General features: G+C 43.6%; 1 protein-coding gene across 1 annotated transcript in view; it reads right to left on the bottom strand.

Moving 5' to 3' along the window:
- LOC125455295 (cytosolic phospholipase A2 zeta-like) overlaps positions 1–16,336 on the bottom strand; it is a 99,330-nt gene that overhangs the window by 42,380 nt on the left and 40,614 nt on the right. Inside the window, exons 12-15 of the mRNA XM_059649470.1 lie at positions 14,898–14,987; positions 13,542–13,655; positions 11,318–11,355; positions 3,150–3,285 (exon numbers count right to left, since the gene is read on the bottom strand). Of these exons, the coding sequence (XP_059505453.1) occupies positions 3,150–3,285; positions 11,318–11,355; positions 13,542–13,655; positions 14,898–14,987 (378 nt within the window). The remainder of the gene's footprint in view (positions 1–3,149; positions 3,286–11,317; positions 11,356–13,541; positions 13,656–14,897; positions 14,988–16,336) is intronic.

The following is a 16,336-nucleotide window of genomic DNA, read 5'->3' as shown; positions in this document are numbered from 1 at the left end:
CTTCCTGTCCACCCTAACTACGCCTCTCATAATTTCATATATCTCAATCATGTCACCCCCTCATTCTTTTCTGCTCAAAGGAAAACAATCCCAATTTATCCAAGAGAGGTAGTAAGAACTACAGGTGCCAGAGTCAGAGACAACACAATGTGGAGCTGGAGGAACACAGGAGGCCAGGCAGCATCAGAGGGGCAAGAAAGCTGATGTTTTGGGTCAGGACCCTTCTTCAGAAATGGGGGAGGGGAAGGAGGCTCTGAAATAAATAGACAGAGGCGAGGGTAGGTGGGATGGTGATAGGTGAGTGTAGGTCAGCAGTGTGGGGATTGGTCAGTGAGGTGGACAGAGCGGATAGGTGGAAGAGAAGACAGACAGGTTGTGTCAGGTCAAAGAGGCGGGGATGAGAGGGAGGGTTGGCCATGGAATGAGGCCAGGCATTGGGATGATTTTGAAGCTAGTATAAGTCCGCATTGGGACCATTGGGTTGTAGGCTCCCAGGCGGAACATGAGGTGCTGCTCCTCCAGTTTCTGAGTGACGTCAATGTGACACTGGAGGAGGCCCAAGATGGGCATATCGTCCAGGGAGTGGGAGGGGGAGGTGAAATGGTTTGCGACCGGAAGGTGTTGTCATTTGTTGTGAACCGAGCATACGTGCTCTACAAAGTGGTCTCCGAGCCTCCACTTGGTCTTACCAATATAGAGGAGGCCACATCGGGAGCAGCAGATGCAGTAGACTACATTAGCGGATGTGCAGGCGAACGTTTGTCTGATGTGGGGGTTTTTTTTGGTTCCTTGGATGGAGGTGGGGGGGGTGGGGGGGAGTTGTAGGGGTAGGTGTAGCACTTCCTGCGGTTGCAGGGAAAGGTGCTGGGGGTGGTGGGACTAGTGAAGAGTGTGGAGTGGATGAGGGAGTCGTGGAGAGAGCGGTCCCTACAAAAGGCAGATGGGGTGGGGTAATTTATCTTAGATTTTGGGGTCAGATTGCAAGTGGCAGAAGCGGCGGAGAATGTTATGTTGAATTTGGAAGTTGGTGGGGTGATACGTGAGGACAAGGAAGAGAGGATTCTGTCTTTGTTCTTGTTGCAGGTAGGGTGTGTGAGGGTAGAGCTGTAGGAAACACAAGAGATGCAGTTGAGAGCATTTTCTGAAGGGGGAAGTTGCAGTCCATGAAATAAGACGACATCAGGAATGTTCAGGAGTGGAAAGCCTCATCTTGGGAGCAGACGTGGCAGAGACAGAGGAATTGGGAGCAGGGGATCACTTTGTTGCAGGATGGTGGGTGAGAGGTGGTGTGGTCTAGTTAGCTGTGGGGGTCAGTGGGCTTGAAATAGACATCAGTTTTGGGGCGGTCACCAAAGATGGAGACAAAGAGGTCCTGGAAGGAGAGGGAAGCATCAGAGATGGTCCAGTTGAACTTGAGGTTGGGGTGAAAGGTTTTAGTAAAGTTGATGAACTGTTCAAGATTTTTGTGGGAACACAAGGCAGCGCTGACACAGTCATTAATGCAGCGGAGGAAGAGGTGGGGGATAGGGCCAGTGTAGCTATGGAACAGGGACTGTTCCAAATATCTTACAAAGAGGCAGGCATAGCTTGGGCCCATGTGGGTACCCATGGCCACCCCCTTAGTCTGTAGGAAGTGGAAGGAGGAGAAGTTGTTAAGGGTAATGATGCTTTCGGTTAGGTGGATAAGGGGGACTGGTTGGGCCTGCGGGAGAGGAAGAAACGGAGGGCTTTTAGGCGATCTGCATGAGGAATGCTAGTGTATAGGGATTGGATGTCTCTATTTATTTCAGAGCTCCCTTCCTTCTCCCCCATTTCTGAGGAAGGGTCCCAACTCAAAATGTCAGTTTTCCTGCTCCTCTAATGCTGCCTTGCCTGCTGTGTTCCTCCAGCTCCATACTGTATTATCTCTAATCTATCCAATCTCTCTTCATAACTAAAAATCTCCAGCCCAGGCAACATTCTGGTAACTCTCCCCTGCACCCTTTTCAGTGCAATTTTATAATGTGCATTCCAGACATATACCATACAACACTCTGTTGCTCCCTTGACTGGTAACTTCCGGCAAACATGAAAGATGCCTAATTTCCTGGCATGTCTCTATTTGGCTTGTGCTGTTATGGGTATGTTGTTCCAGTCGAATTTGTGTCATTCTTTGTCTGTAGGTACTGAGGCCAGTGAGAATTGGTCTTGTCTCTAGGTGTTCACGTATCCTTATTGTCAGTTTTCTGCCAGTTTGGCTTCCACACAAACAAAGAACACAAATTTGACTGGGACAACACATCCATAGTAGCACAAGCCAAACAGACATGTCGGGGAATTCCCAGAGGCCTGGCAATCCAACTGGAGCTCCATCAACAAACACATTGAACTAGACCCAATGTACAAATCACTGAAAAATAGAAGCAGAAGTAATGCCAACCACCAAAGCACACCGAAGCATATAAATAACAAGTGGGACAGATGTTGACATTTCACTGGAGGCGTACTGATGATGTTACCTAGCAGAGTGACGAAACGTCTGCATTCAAACACCTCGGCTCAGCGAGCGTGTCTATAGCCTAAGATCTGTCCACACAGACTTAAAATATATTCAATGCTGGAACATCCACAACCCTGCTAAAGGGGTAGAGAATTCCATAAATTCACAACTGAGTGGTTATTTCTCATCATCTCCATCTTAAAGGGGAGACTCCTCATTTGAAAACTATTTCTAGTTTCTATTTTTAATAAGTAACATTTAACCATCTAATCAAATTCCCTCAGGATCTCAAATGTTTCAGAAAACTCTCACATTTCGAAGTTCCAGTGATACATATCCAAACTGTCCAATCTTCCCCTACTAGGTAACCCAAGTTTATATTTTCCTAGCTCATGTGGTGGGATTTGAAATTGTAGCACTAACCCGGCCTCACTTCCTAAAGCAGTGACATCACCACAACATCAATGACTCTATTTACAGTAAGAATTATTGTCAACAAATGTTTTACATTAGTTTAAAAGTAAACTCAAAACATTGAGAGCTGCAGTCCATCAATAACACTAATGTAGTTACTTGAAGAACAGAAAAGGGTTCCTTTCCCTCCCCTCTACCCCCAAATGAAAAAAAGCGTGTTTAACCAGCTCACTACATTCTTTGTTTTACTTCATACATTGCTGTCCTTAGGAGTCTTCTTTAAGTTCAGTACTTTCTTCAGTGCTTGTGCGCTAAATTTCTTTCTCTTTGCAAGGAATTCTTTCTCTGCATCAGCAATGTCAAAATTCAGGCGCACATCAAGATCTTCATAGCTGTTCAACAAAAATATTCACAGTCAAACCCAATCTATTCAGTGAGTAAGTGTTAATCAGTTTCGCCCACTGAGCTAATGGGTTAAGACTGACCTGAAAGCAATGGTCAGATTAAATAATAAACTTAAATAAAAGACATTCCAGCGTATACATTTCAGACAGTGCTAATTACCAAACAAGTTTTGCATAAGAGAATGTTTATGAATAGATACAGGCAGAATCTACCTTTGTTGAATTAGTAAAGAAAGCCTTTGAAGAGGTAGACAATAGACAGGAAGAGGAGTAAGTGATTTAGGTCTTCAAGTCTTTTTAGCAATAACTTATATTCAGAAAGCATCTTCAGCAGAATGAAACATCCAAACTCTCTCAGACATTATAAAACAAACCTTTGACCCTAAGCTATGTAAGGAGACATTCAGTCAGATGGAGGGATATTGTTAAGGAGTGTCTTAAGGTGAAGAGTGAGACAAGGAGACCAAGAGAATTATGGAAGGTATTCCTGAGTTTGAGGCCGATGCCGGTGAAAGCATGCTTACCACTGGAGGAGCTACTAAAACTGAGAATGCTCGCAACAGGACAAAATTAGAGAAGTAAAGATAATATGAAAGGTTCTAGGGCTAGAGGAAATCGCAGAATCAGGAAAGGCCAAGCTATGGAGGGACTTTAAAACAAGGGTGAGAATGTTAAAATGAAGGTTTTAGACAACTGGGAGAGAAGGCTACACCAAGTACATGGTGTGTTGGATGAGTGGAGTATGGTGAGTTACAACACAGGCAGCAGAATTTAGAGAGGATATAATGTTAAGGGTCAGCCAGGAGAGTGCTGGAATAGTCAAGTTTGGCAGTAGCACACCGACAGAAGAGCTGAGGTGCATTGAATGAGTCAGCTGGGCAATGTTATAGAGGTGGAAACTCCTGGTCTTCACAATGGCACAGTCATGTAGTTGAAAGCCAAAGTCAAGGTCAAAACACTGCGGTTGCAAACAGTCTTGTACAGTCTCAGTCTTGGAGATGATTAGTTAGTGATATGGAAGTAGAATTCATAACAGGGACAAGAGGCAATAGCTTCAGGCTTCTCAATAATAAACTGGAGGAAATTTCTGATTATTCAGGACTGAGCATAAGACAAGCACTCTTGACAATCTAGAAACAGAGGATGGAGTCTGTGGAGATACTAATATAAAAGCTGACCATTGTGTGTACACCCAGAAACTGATGTATTTTCAGGATGTTGTTGCTGGGAGACACATGTGGATGAGAAACTAGAGGGAGCCAAGGATAGTTGCTTGCAGGACTCAAGGGCTAATGCGAGAATAGGAAGGGCAAGCATTAGAGGGGAATGGAAGTAGGCCAAATGCATTATTCACCAAGTTGTATGATGTTAGAGAGCTATCAAGAAGAATATTGTGATCAATAGTGTTACACAGCGGGCAGGTCAAAAAAGCAGGAAGATCAAAACTCAAATAGGATTTATTCAGGGAAGAACCATTTAGATATTTTGCTACAGGCAATAATATGATTGGAGCAATTCAAACATGGAATTCCAAGAACAGTGAGAATGGATCTGGAAGAAGAGAACACGTTCAGAGATTGGAGAGAAAAGCAGGTTTGCAGATTGTACGGTAGTTTGCAAGGTCGAGTGTTTCTTTTAACAAGGGAAGAGGTAATGACAGCAAACATCAGCTCTTCCCCCTGCACACCTCTCCAGAATAACTCCTGGAATAACTTCCTATTTCTACACTCACTAGCATGTAGCACCAGAAGTAATCTAGAAATTTTTTTTATTCACTCATGAGACCCGAGCAATACTGGCTGGCCAGCATTTTACCGCCTGTTCCTAGCTGTCTTTGAGTAAGTGGTGCTGGTGCTAAAGGCAAAGGATTATTAAGGCAGGTTTAGAACATAGAACAATACAGCACAGAACAGGCCCTTCGGCCCTGGATGTTGCGCCGATCTGTGAACTAATCTAAGCCCCTCCCCCTACACTATCCCATTGTTTGAAAGAGAAAGGAACAGAACCTGAGCAGAAACAATCTCAGCGAAAATATAAATCAGGAAAGATGTTACATGATAAACAGTTTTGTGGTAAAACAATCAAGCCAGCAAGAGAGGATCTCTTGAACAAATCTCTTGAGACAAAGGGCAAGAAAGAAGAGACAAATTCAGGGCTAGAGCAGAAGGGAGCTCTGGAGGGAGCCTACCTAAGTGGACTACAAGTGTAAGGGAGATAGCAGAGGCAGCTGATTGGATACTGTCAGTGAAAAATAAATCCTTGCATTTAAACAGTTGGAGGTGAAGCTGTGGCTATCCTCTTTTCTATCAGATATACTCTGTTTCATTTTGTTGGAGAGAAGGCTGCAGAGAGGAAAGTAGTGAGAGCCAACTTCACTGGCGGCATGCTACATAAGATGGGAGGAAGGGCTACAGTGGTAGGGGGTTAAAATGTAAGGAGAACAAACAGGCATTTCTGCAGCCACAGAAGAGATTCCAGGATGTTATGCTGCCTCCCTGGTGCCGAGGTCAGGGACTTCACTGAGTGGTGCAAGATATTCTCAAAAGGCAGGGCAAATGGACAGCAATTATAATATATATAGCACAGTGGCTCAATACAGCACTGCTGCATCAGGTTCGATTCCAGCCTTGGGTGACTGTCTGTGTGGAGTACACATGTATTCCCCGTGTCTGCGTGGCTTTCCTCCAGGCGCTCCAGTTTCTTCCCACAGTCCAAAGATGTGCAGGTTAGGTGCTTTGGCCATGCTAAGTTGTCCTGTAATATCCAGGGATGTGCAGATGAGATGGGTTAGCCATGGGAAATGTGGGGTTATGGAGGTATGGTGGAGGAGCTGGGTCTGGGTCAGATGTTCTTCAGAGGGTTAGTGCAGCCTCAAAAGGCTGAATGTTCTCTTTCCACACAGTAGGATTCTATGATTCTATACTGGCACCAGTGGCAAAGGCAGAAAAAGAGATGAGGTCCTGAAAACAGAATTTATAGAGTGAACAATGGGATCCACAAGGTAGTAATCTTGTATTCAGGTCCAGTTGAGCTTCTGGCCCTTGGGATTACCAATGGACTTGCCACATAAACATAGTGGCTTTCAGAGCTGGTCAAAGGCTAGGAATGTCACAGCAAGCAACTCATCTCTCAACCTCACAAAGCCTGTCCACCATCTATAAGGCAAAAGTCAGGAATATCATGGAGCACTCCCCTTTTGCCTGGATGAGTGCAGCTCCAACAACATTCAAAAAGTTTAACACCATCCAGGTCGAAGCAGCCTGCTTGATTGACACCATATCCCGAAGCATCCATTCCGTCCACCATGACTCTCAGTGGCAGGCGTGTGTACTATCTACAAGACATACTTCAGAAATTCACCAAAGCTCCTTAGACAGCACCTTCCAAATCCACAATGACATCCATGAGAAGGACAAGGGCAGTAGATACTTGGGAAATCCCCTCTCAGCCACTCATTATTCTGTCTTGGAAATAAATTGCTGTTTTTTCACTAATTGCTGGGTCAAAATCCTGCAATCCCCACCCTAAGGGGCATTGTGGGTCAAAATGCAGCACGAGAACTGCAGCGGTTCAAGGTGGCAGCTCACCACCACTTACTTTATTGTCTGTTCCTCGATAGCGAGGAACAGCCAATAAGATGCTAGCCAGCCAGCATTGCTCACGAATCATGAGTGAATAAAAAACATTTCTAGATTACTTCTGGTGCTATACGTTAGTGAGTATAGAAAAAGGAGGTTATTCCAGAAGAATGTGTGGCTGGAGAAGTGTACAAGTGGGAGAGCTGACGTTTTCTGGGTCATTGGGATTGTTTTTGGTGGTATTGGGCCTTGTACAATGCAGATAGGTTGCACCTGAACCAGAATGAGACCAGCATCCATACGCAGAGATTTGCTAGTGCGATTGAGAGGGTTCACACTTGGCAAGGAGGTGGGATCATGAGAGAAGGTTCAGCAGGTGGAGATGCATAGCCAAAATTATAAGAGACAGCAAATAAGTCAGGAAGACACAGAAATTACAGGCCAGTTATGGCACAAGGGGTTTTGTAAGGTGGATGGTATTTATTTCAGTGCAAGGAGTCTGATGAACAAAACAGATGAGTTGAGGGCATGAATTAAAAGATAGTGAGTCATGTCTTGCTGTCACTGGTTGAAAGGGAGAGCAGGATTTTCAGTTCAATATTCCAGGAAACAGGGAATATAGGGAATGAGGAGGAGGAGGTGTCACAGCATCGATCAGGGATTCAATTACAGTGGTTAGGAGGGATGGCATCTTAGAAGGTAGAGTTCTAAATGAATACTTAATGTCAGAGTTCACCAATGAGATGGATTGTGAGAGTATAGAAGTCAGAGCGTAAGGACTGATATACTTGAAGAAATTAGTAAAGACACAGGAGTTTCTGAGTAATCTGACAGGTTTTAAAGTAGATAAATCTCAAGAGCCAGATAAAACATATCAGGCTGCTGAGTGAGACAAGGGAGGAAATTGCAGGGGCACTGGCAATAATTTTCAATTCCTCTCTGGATACAGGAGTATCTCAGACAATTGGAGGACAGCCAACATGCTATCGTTATTCAAGAAGGGAGAAAGATAATGCAGGAAACTACAGGCCAGTCATTCTAACTTCAGTGGTGGGGAAACTATTGAAAGCAATTACGAGGGACAGAAGTAACCCGCATTTGGAGAGACAAAGATTAATCAGAAATAGTCAGCATGGATTTGTTAAGGGAAGGTCATTTCTGTTCAACTTGATTGAATTTTTCGAAGAAGTGACCGGTGTTTAGGTGAAGACAAAGCATTCAACATAGTCTACTTGGACTTCAGCAAGGCTTTTGATAAAGTCTTGCATGAGAGTCTCAGTTTACAGCCAAATAACAATCGACCTTCCTATTTTTGCAAAGTGGATAACCTCATTTTTATCCAGATTATACTGCATCTGCCTATTCAATCAGCCTGTCTGACTCACACTGCAACATCTCTGCACTCTCCTCACTTTGTGTCGTCTGCACGTTTTGAGATATTATATTTAGAGTTCCCTCATCAAGCAGCAACATACTGTGAAAAGTTGAGGTCCTAACGCTGATCCCTGTGAGGCCCCACTAATTACTGCCTGCCATTCAGAAAAAGACCTATTTATTCACATTGTTTCCTATCTGCTAATTAGTTTTCTATGCATCTCAATACATTAGCCCAATTCCACACGTTTTAAACTGTGATCTTGTGAGATTTGGTCAAAAGCCTTTTGAAAAGTCCAAATAAACCACAACCACCGACTCCCCCCAACCAACTCTACTAGTTACATCCTCGAAGAATTCCAGTAGATTGGACAAGCATGATTTCCCTTTTGTAAATCCAAGCTGACTGTGTCTGATTCTACCATTAAGTGCTTTGCTATAAAATTCTTGATAGTGGAATCTAGCAACTTTCCCACGACCAATGTCAGACCTACTGGTCTATAATTCCCTGTATTTTCTCTATATACTTTTCTAAATAGTGGGACTACGTGAGCCACCCTTCGTCCAATCTGTAGGAGCTGCTCCAGAATCAAAATAATTTTGGAAGATGACCATCAATGCATCCACTATTTCTAGGGCCACTTGCTTAAATTCTCTGGTATGTAGATTATCAGGCTTTAGGATTTATCAGCCTTCAATCCCATCAATTTATCCACCAATAAAAAATTAATTCAGTTCCTCATTCTCACTAAACCTGATATTCTATGCCTGATTCCACATGCTTTAAATTTACACAGTAATCGCGTAAGATTTGTCAAAAGTCTTTTTGAAAGTCCAAATAAACCACAACCACTGCCTCCCCGATCAACTCTACTAGTTACATCCTCAAAGAATTCCAGTAGATTTGTCTACTTGTCTGTATATCCCTGGACATTATAGGGCAATTGAGCCTGGCCAATCCACCCAACTTGTGCATCTTTGGACTGTGGGAGGAAACAGGAGCACCCGGCAGAAACCCACACAGACACGGGGAGGGCATGTATACGCCACACAGACAGTCACCCAAGGCTGGAATCAAACCTGGGTTGCTGCTGCTGAGATGCAGCAGTGTTAACCCATTGAGTCACCATGCCATATATACTATGATCTCTGTCCGTTTGCCATCCCTCTTCAGAATACTTTATGCCAGTGATTTATCTGACCAGGGAGGCAACATGCCATCCAGAGGTCTCTCGAATTCAGTTCCTCATTCTCACTTAAACCCAATGTTCTTCATTATTTCTAATATGTTATTCCTGTTCTCCTTTGTGAAGTTAGAACAGAGGTATGAATTTAACTAGTTTGTCAGCCATTTTGCTTCCAGTTATAAAAATTGGTAAGTGTCTTTGTGGACTTGCTGAATTTCCTTGACCTCCTGATAAAGTAGAAGCTTTGTTGTGCTTTCTTGCCCATCACCTCCACGTTGAGTGGACCATGACAGATTGATGGTCCATCACTCCCAGGAACCTGACACTCTCGACCATCTCCACCTCAGCACCATTGATGCAGATAGGGATGTGCCCTCCAATCCGTTTCCTGAAGCCAATGACCAGTACTTTTGTTTTACTGACCTTGATGTGGAGATTGTTGTTTTTATATCATGCTGGTCAGCTCTCAATCTCTTTCTTGTATTCTGTCTCATCACTGTTGGGAGATCCAACCTACAGCTATGGTGTCGGTCAGCAAACTTGTAAATGGAGTTGGGTGGGAATTTGGCCACACAGTCGTGAGCATATAAGGAGTACAGCAGGGGGCTGAGTTCACAGCCTTGCAGGGCACCGACGTTGAGGATTATGGTGGAGGAGGCGTTGACGCCTATTACTGATCGCAGTCTATGGGTCAGGAAATCGAGGATTCAGTTACAGAGGGAGGAGCTGAGACCGAGGTCATGGAGCTTAGAGATGAGGTTGTTTGTAATTATTGTGTTGAAGGCAGAATAAGCGTTCACTATGTAGGGGTCTGACGTGGAGATCCTTTTATTCAGATGTTCCAGGGATGAGTATAGGGCCAGGCAGATGGTGTCTGCTGCAGGCTTGTTGCACTGATGGGCAAATTGTGAAGGATTAAGGCAATTCAGTAGGCTGGAGTTGATATAAGCCACGACTAACCTTTCAGAGGCCAGTAGCCATTGAGGCAGGCTGCTTGACTTTTCTTTGACACTGGGTTGATGGTAGTCTTCTTGAAACAGGTGGGGGACTTCAAATCATTGTAAGGGGAGGTTAAAAATATCTGCAAACTTTCCCGCCAGCTGGTCTACACGGGATTTGAGTGCACAGCTGGGGACACTCCACTCGGGCCAGTTGCTTTTCACGGATTCACTCTCAAGAAGGTCGATCTAACGACAGCGGTGGTGACTGTGGGTACTGGGATAGGTGACATCATTTCATTGACCTCTATTCAAAGTGGGTGTAGAATGCATTGACCTTGTTGGGTAAGGATGTATTGTTGCCTGTGATTCGGTTTGACTTCACTTTGTAGCCCAATATGTTGTGTAAGCCTTGCCAAAAACAACAGATGTCTGTATGGTTGGTCTGCATCTCAAGCTTAGTTTGGTATTGCCTCTTGTCTCTGTTAGCCTTATGAAAGCTGTGTGTGGATTTTAGTGTGGCCAAACTTTAACTTTAATAGGGCGTACATCTCCCGATTCATCAATGGTTTCCAGGTGGGAAACATTTGGATTAACTTCTTCAGCATGAAGACTTCTCCACACTTACTAATGAAGAATATGACAGAGTTCAAGAAGGCAACTCACCACCATCTTCTCAATCACAACTAGGGATGAGCAATAATCACTGGCTAGTCAGTGATGTTCACATCTCACAAGTGTATTAAAAGTACTCCACCAGCACATTTTTCAGCCCTTGGAAGCAAAGACAGTATAGACCTGCTGGAACATCATTTTTCAAGTATCTTTTCACAAATGTAAGTGACATTGTAAAAACTTGGGCAGACTGAGGTTTATATACACATATCTAATGCAGTATATGCAAAGTTATTAGAACAGAAGTCAGAGATTAAAATGAACTCACCATTTCTTAGCTTTCAGTCTCAGGTCAACACTCTGATCCTAAGAGAGATCATGAGGAGGCAGAGTTACTTCTGCTAACCAATGCAAGCTCCCAGAACTGACTTAGTCCCCTCTGAGAGTTTAATTGTTGCTTAAACATGTCTACTATCAGCAACCCTTTCTGAACCTCTAGCACTGAAAAAGCCAGGGTTGAAAAGATCATATATTCTGTGGACCTGCTGGGGGGAGGTAATATCATTACAATATCATTATCATTCAGGTTTTTAGTGATGAATAATGGAAATGCAAGGATAAATAAATTTCTCTTGCATGTTACAGGCAAAAACCATGATGTCCAAATAGCTCATGGTCTGTGAAAATTTTATCCAAAAAAACTGCAAATTCTCTTTTTGCTTTTTCAAGTATCATGCTTTCTTCTAAAAGGCCTCTATTTGTTGCTTCTTCCCTCAATGTGGTTGGAAGGGATGCATTTTATTTCTATTCTTTCTGGCACCACATACCATTCCCCAGTCAACAAGCTGGATGCATGATTTATGACAAATATTAAAATCTAACAGGGCATGCAGGGAACAAGTGAACTTGTTTTTTTCAGCTTTTCCCTTGAGGGAAATGTTTGGTCTCCTCCCCCATTTCCCTCCGAGACACAGAATCAGGATATCCTTGCTTTGGCAAATTTGACAGTTTGAAGTAGCACTGTAACAGTAAACACCAAAGCCTTGTTATGGGCTTGTATTCATAAAGTTATTGCTGATGTGTTCATTTTAATAGATTAGTTGCAAACTGTAGCAACAGTCAAAACAGTTAAGAAAACTTCAGATTGCTCACTCATAATAGTGGACAAATGGTCTTGGGAAGTGTGATCCAGTTCACTTTGATTCAGAAGGCATAATATTCAGTTTTTCATGAAGTGTCAAACTGAAGTTAAGGCCACTGCATTAATGATTGCACAACACTTTAACCACTTCATACCTTCTTCTAGTTCTTGTTAATCAGCCTATTTGGACATGTTATGATATTCTTTTGGGACAGGTGATAATACCATTGCACCTCAAGATCCTCCCAACCTCTTTTCTATGCTTCGTAGAGTCAAAATGCGCCCTTTCCCTCAGTCAGGGTTAATTTCTCTCCTGGGAAACCAAAGACAGACCCAATCTCTAACAAGATTGGAATCATTAAGCTTTATGGTGTAGAGTGGGGGATGGTGGGTGGGGCATTTAGCTGTGCCAGCTCTTTGATAGTGTTTTCCAATTTACATTAGCGGCTGTGGGTTTTAAAAATAAAGTAAAAACAACATGGCTACCTTAGATAACAAGGTGTAGATCTGATGGACACAGCAGGCCAAGCAGCATCAGAGGAGCAGGAAGGCTGACGTTTCAGGCCTAGACCCTTCTTCAGAAAATGTTCATTTCACTTTTGGCTAAAATAGTCTGGCCTCCTTTTTATTTTAAATAAAAAGATGAGGATGCAGGGGTCCTCTGTGCAGTTTCAACATCATCCCAACAGTTCACTTTGATTGTACAGATGACTAACATCTAAGGTAGCCAGAGATAGTAGGAACTGCAGATGCTGGAGAATCTGAGATAACAAGGCGTAGATCTGGATGAACACAGCAGGCCAAGCAACATCAGAGGAGCAGGAGGGCCTATGTTTCGGGCCTAGACTCTTCTTCAGACAATTTTCTGAGTTCCTACTATCTCTGGCTACCTTAGATGCCAGTCACCTGCTACAATCAAAGTGAACTGTTGGGATGATTCTGAAACTGCACAGAGGACCTCTGCATCCTCATCTTTTTATTTAAAATAAAAAAAAGGCCAGACTTTTTTGACCAAAAGTGAAATGAAGTCGGACAATTCCTAAAAACTAGCAGCAAGGCTGAGATGCTGCTATTTGGTTCATAAAGGATTTTCACAGCTAATCTATTGTGGGGCTAGCAAGAATTGCAAGAACCTTACCCAGATGCAATGAACAACGCTTTCTTAGCACACAGCTATGAATAGCATGCCCACTCATAAGCGAATTAACGATAAGAACTATCACACTGATAGTCAACTCAAGAGTAGGAGTTGACCAAAGCGGCTCTTGTGGTGCAGTGACAGTGCCCCTACCCTTTGAGTCAGTAAGTCTTGGTTCAAGATCAGCCTGCTCTAGAGATGTATCATAACAGCTCTGAACAGTTAGTTTAGAAAATATTTAGAAGCTGGCCAAAGGTTTTAAATACTGCTCACCTTGTCAAGAGTCATTACCATGTCCACATTCTTTCCAAGAGGAAGCTGATACAATGGCACAGTCCCTGAACCCACTACAGAGGTTTCCTTCATCATTTCAACATGCATGTCATCCTACAACAAATGTGCAGAAATTGTTCACAGTGAAGCATCAAGCATATTGGATCATGCTAGACTGAAAACATTCAGTCCTATCATATCTCACTGTCCAAAATAAAGCCCTATCCCACTCCTCTCAAGATACCTATCTGAAGAATATGAAACTTTTAAAATCTGTTTTTACAGAGTGAAAATAACAGTAGATGCAGGAAGAATAGCTGGGGGGGGGGGGGGGGGTGTCGCGGGGGCAGTTCTTTGCGGCAATTAACACAATGCCAGAATAAGGGGTATGATGTTTATGACGGAGAATTAGGGAGATGTAACAAAATATAGTCATATTGTTGCTAGTTTAGTAATCCAGTCACACAGACTGATGCTCCAGGGACATCAGAATCCCACCACGGCAGAGGGTTAAATTAAATCACCTGGGAGTAAAAGCTACTCTGATGGTGAATATGAAATCATGTTGTCAATTATCATTAAAATTTACTAATGCCCTTGGTTTGGCTTACATGTGACTCCAGATCCACAGCAATGTGGCTAACTTTCAAACACCCTCTGAAACGGTCTAGCAAAGCACTCAGCTCTAGCTAATTTATGCAAAATCTGTTAAACTGGACAATCATCCGATAAGCTCAAGTTTGCCATTCTTAGCAGACCATATGGCTGCTATCTCATTAAAGAGGAACAACTGGTGGCGCCTCAGGTAAGGGGAGAGGTTGAGGAGAGTCCTTCAGGGTAACCTCAATCAATATGGGAATTCAACTCACGCTGTTGGCATCATTCTGCATTGCAAACCAGCTAGTTAGCCAATTGAGTTAAGTGAGCATTAGAAACGACAATAGCACACACAACTGTCAATGCTCCTTATTAATGCCTTGTACCAAAACTGACGGAAATGTTCAAAAGTTATGTCAAGCAATTACCGGACATTGTAATTCTCTCGGAATCATGTGGAAAATGTCCCAAACAAACATCGCCAAACCCTGGCTCATTCCTGACCCAGCAACAGGACAGACTAACTAGAGATGGCAGCACAGTCACACACAGTCAGGAGGGAATTGTCTTATAAGTACTCAATCCTGAGTCCAGAGCATCAGGTCAAACTTGATCAAGGAAACCTCAAGCTGCCTACCACCTACCAGCCTCTGCAGTTGATATATCAATATTCCTCCATGTTGGACACCACTTGGAAGAAGAGCCGAGTGTGGAACGGTTCCAGGTGAATCACCAAGACTGGCATAGTAGTATCACTACTGACTGAGTCCTAGTGGACACAGCTGTGGCACTGGCAAGTGTGACAGTGTGAACAGGAAGAGAAATATGTTTGACTTCATCCTCTGCAATCTACAAAAATGCACACATCGTCTGAGACAGTACCAAGAGAAGCAGTCATTGCACACTCCTTATGCAGATAAAGTACTGTCTTCACAATGAAGATACCACCTGTTACATGGCATCATCACCAGGCCAAATGAAGCTGACTAAATAACTGAATACTGGGCATCCACAGGCATTGTGGGCCATCAGTATCACCCAAATTGTACTGAACTACAATGTGTAACCTCACGGCTCATAATTGCACTGCCTGCACTCTACCATTATCACCAAGGTCAGGGCTCATTCCTGGTTCAATTGAGAATGCAGAGGGCATGCCAGGAACAGCACCAGGCAACATAAAAAAGGAGGTGTCAATCTCGTGAAGCTACAACATAGGACTATTTGCACACTGAATAGCATAAGCGACTATGGTAGACAGCGTTAACTGATTCTACGGCCAACAGATCAAATCTAAGCTCTACAGTCCTGCCACTTTAACTGGTGAATGGTGGCGGGTAATGAAACAACTCACTGGAGAAGGGGCTTGCAAACATCTTCATCCTCAAAAATGGGGGTGCAGCACGTCAGGACATGGCCAAAGGATGAAGCATTCGCAAGCATCTTCATCCAGAAGTGCCAAAGGGAGAATCCACCCTAACATTAAACCTAATGTAAAACCCTAACATTACAACCCCAGTCTTCAGCCAATTTTATTCATTCCAGTGGACATAAAGAAATAACTGAACGCACTGAATAGCACAAAGGTGTTGACAACACTCTGGTAATAGTACTGGAGACCTGTGTTCCAGAACGTGCTATGCCACTAGCTCAGTTATTCAAGCACAGTTACAAAACTGGCATCCAAACTGGGGAAAACTGGCAGGGTACAGTGGCTCAGTGGTTAGCACTACTGCCTCACAGCACCAGGGACGTGAGTTCGAACCTACCCTTCGGCATCGTGGTCTGCGTGGGTTTCCTCTGGTTTCCTCCCACCGTCCAGTGCAGATTAGGTGGAATAGCCACGTTAAATTGCCTATAATTTCCAGGGATATGTAGGTTAGATAGGTTAACCATGGGAAATGCAGGGTTGCATGGACAGGGTAGGGGTTTGGGTCTGGGTGGGATGCTCTTCAAAGGGTTGGTGTGGACTCGATAGGCCAAATGGTCTGATTCTGTCGACCTGGCATTGTGTAAGATTTCTCAGGTAAGTCGGATACACAAAAAGCCAGGATAAATTCCACCCAGCCAATTATCACCTCACCAGTCTACTCTTAATCATGAGATTGGGTTCCACCATGGTCATTCAGCTCCTGAATGGATTACAGCCTTGGTCATGGACAAAAGAGTGAATTCCAGAGTAGCAGCAAAAATTTTCC

Source organism: Stegostoma tigrinum, chromosome 10 (assembly GCF_030684315.1).
Source record: "Stegostoma tigrinum isolate sSteTig4 chromosome 10, sSteTig4.hap1, whole genome shotgun sequence".
NCBI classification, from domain to species: domain Eukaryota; kingdom Metazoa; phylum Chordata; class Chondrichthyes; order Orectolobiformes; family Stegostomatidae; genus Stegostoma; species Stegostoma tigrinum.
Note: the sequence above shows the minus strand (reverse complement) of the source record. Positions and strands in the feature narration are given on the sequence as shown.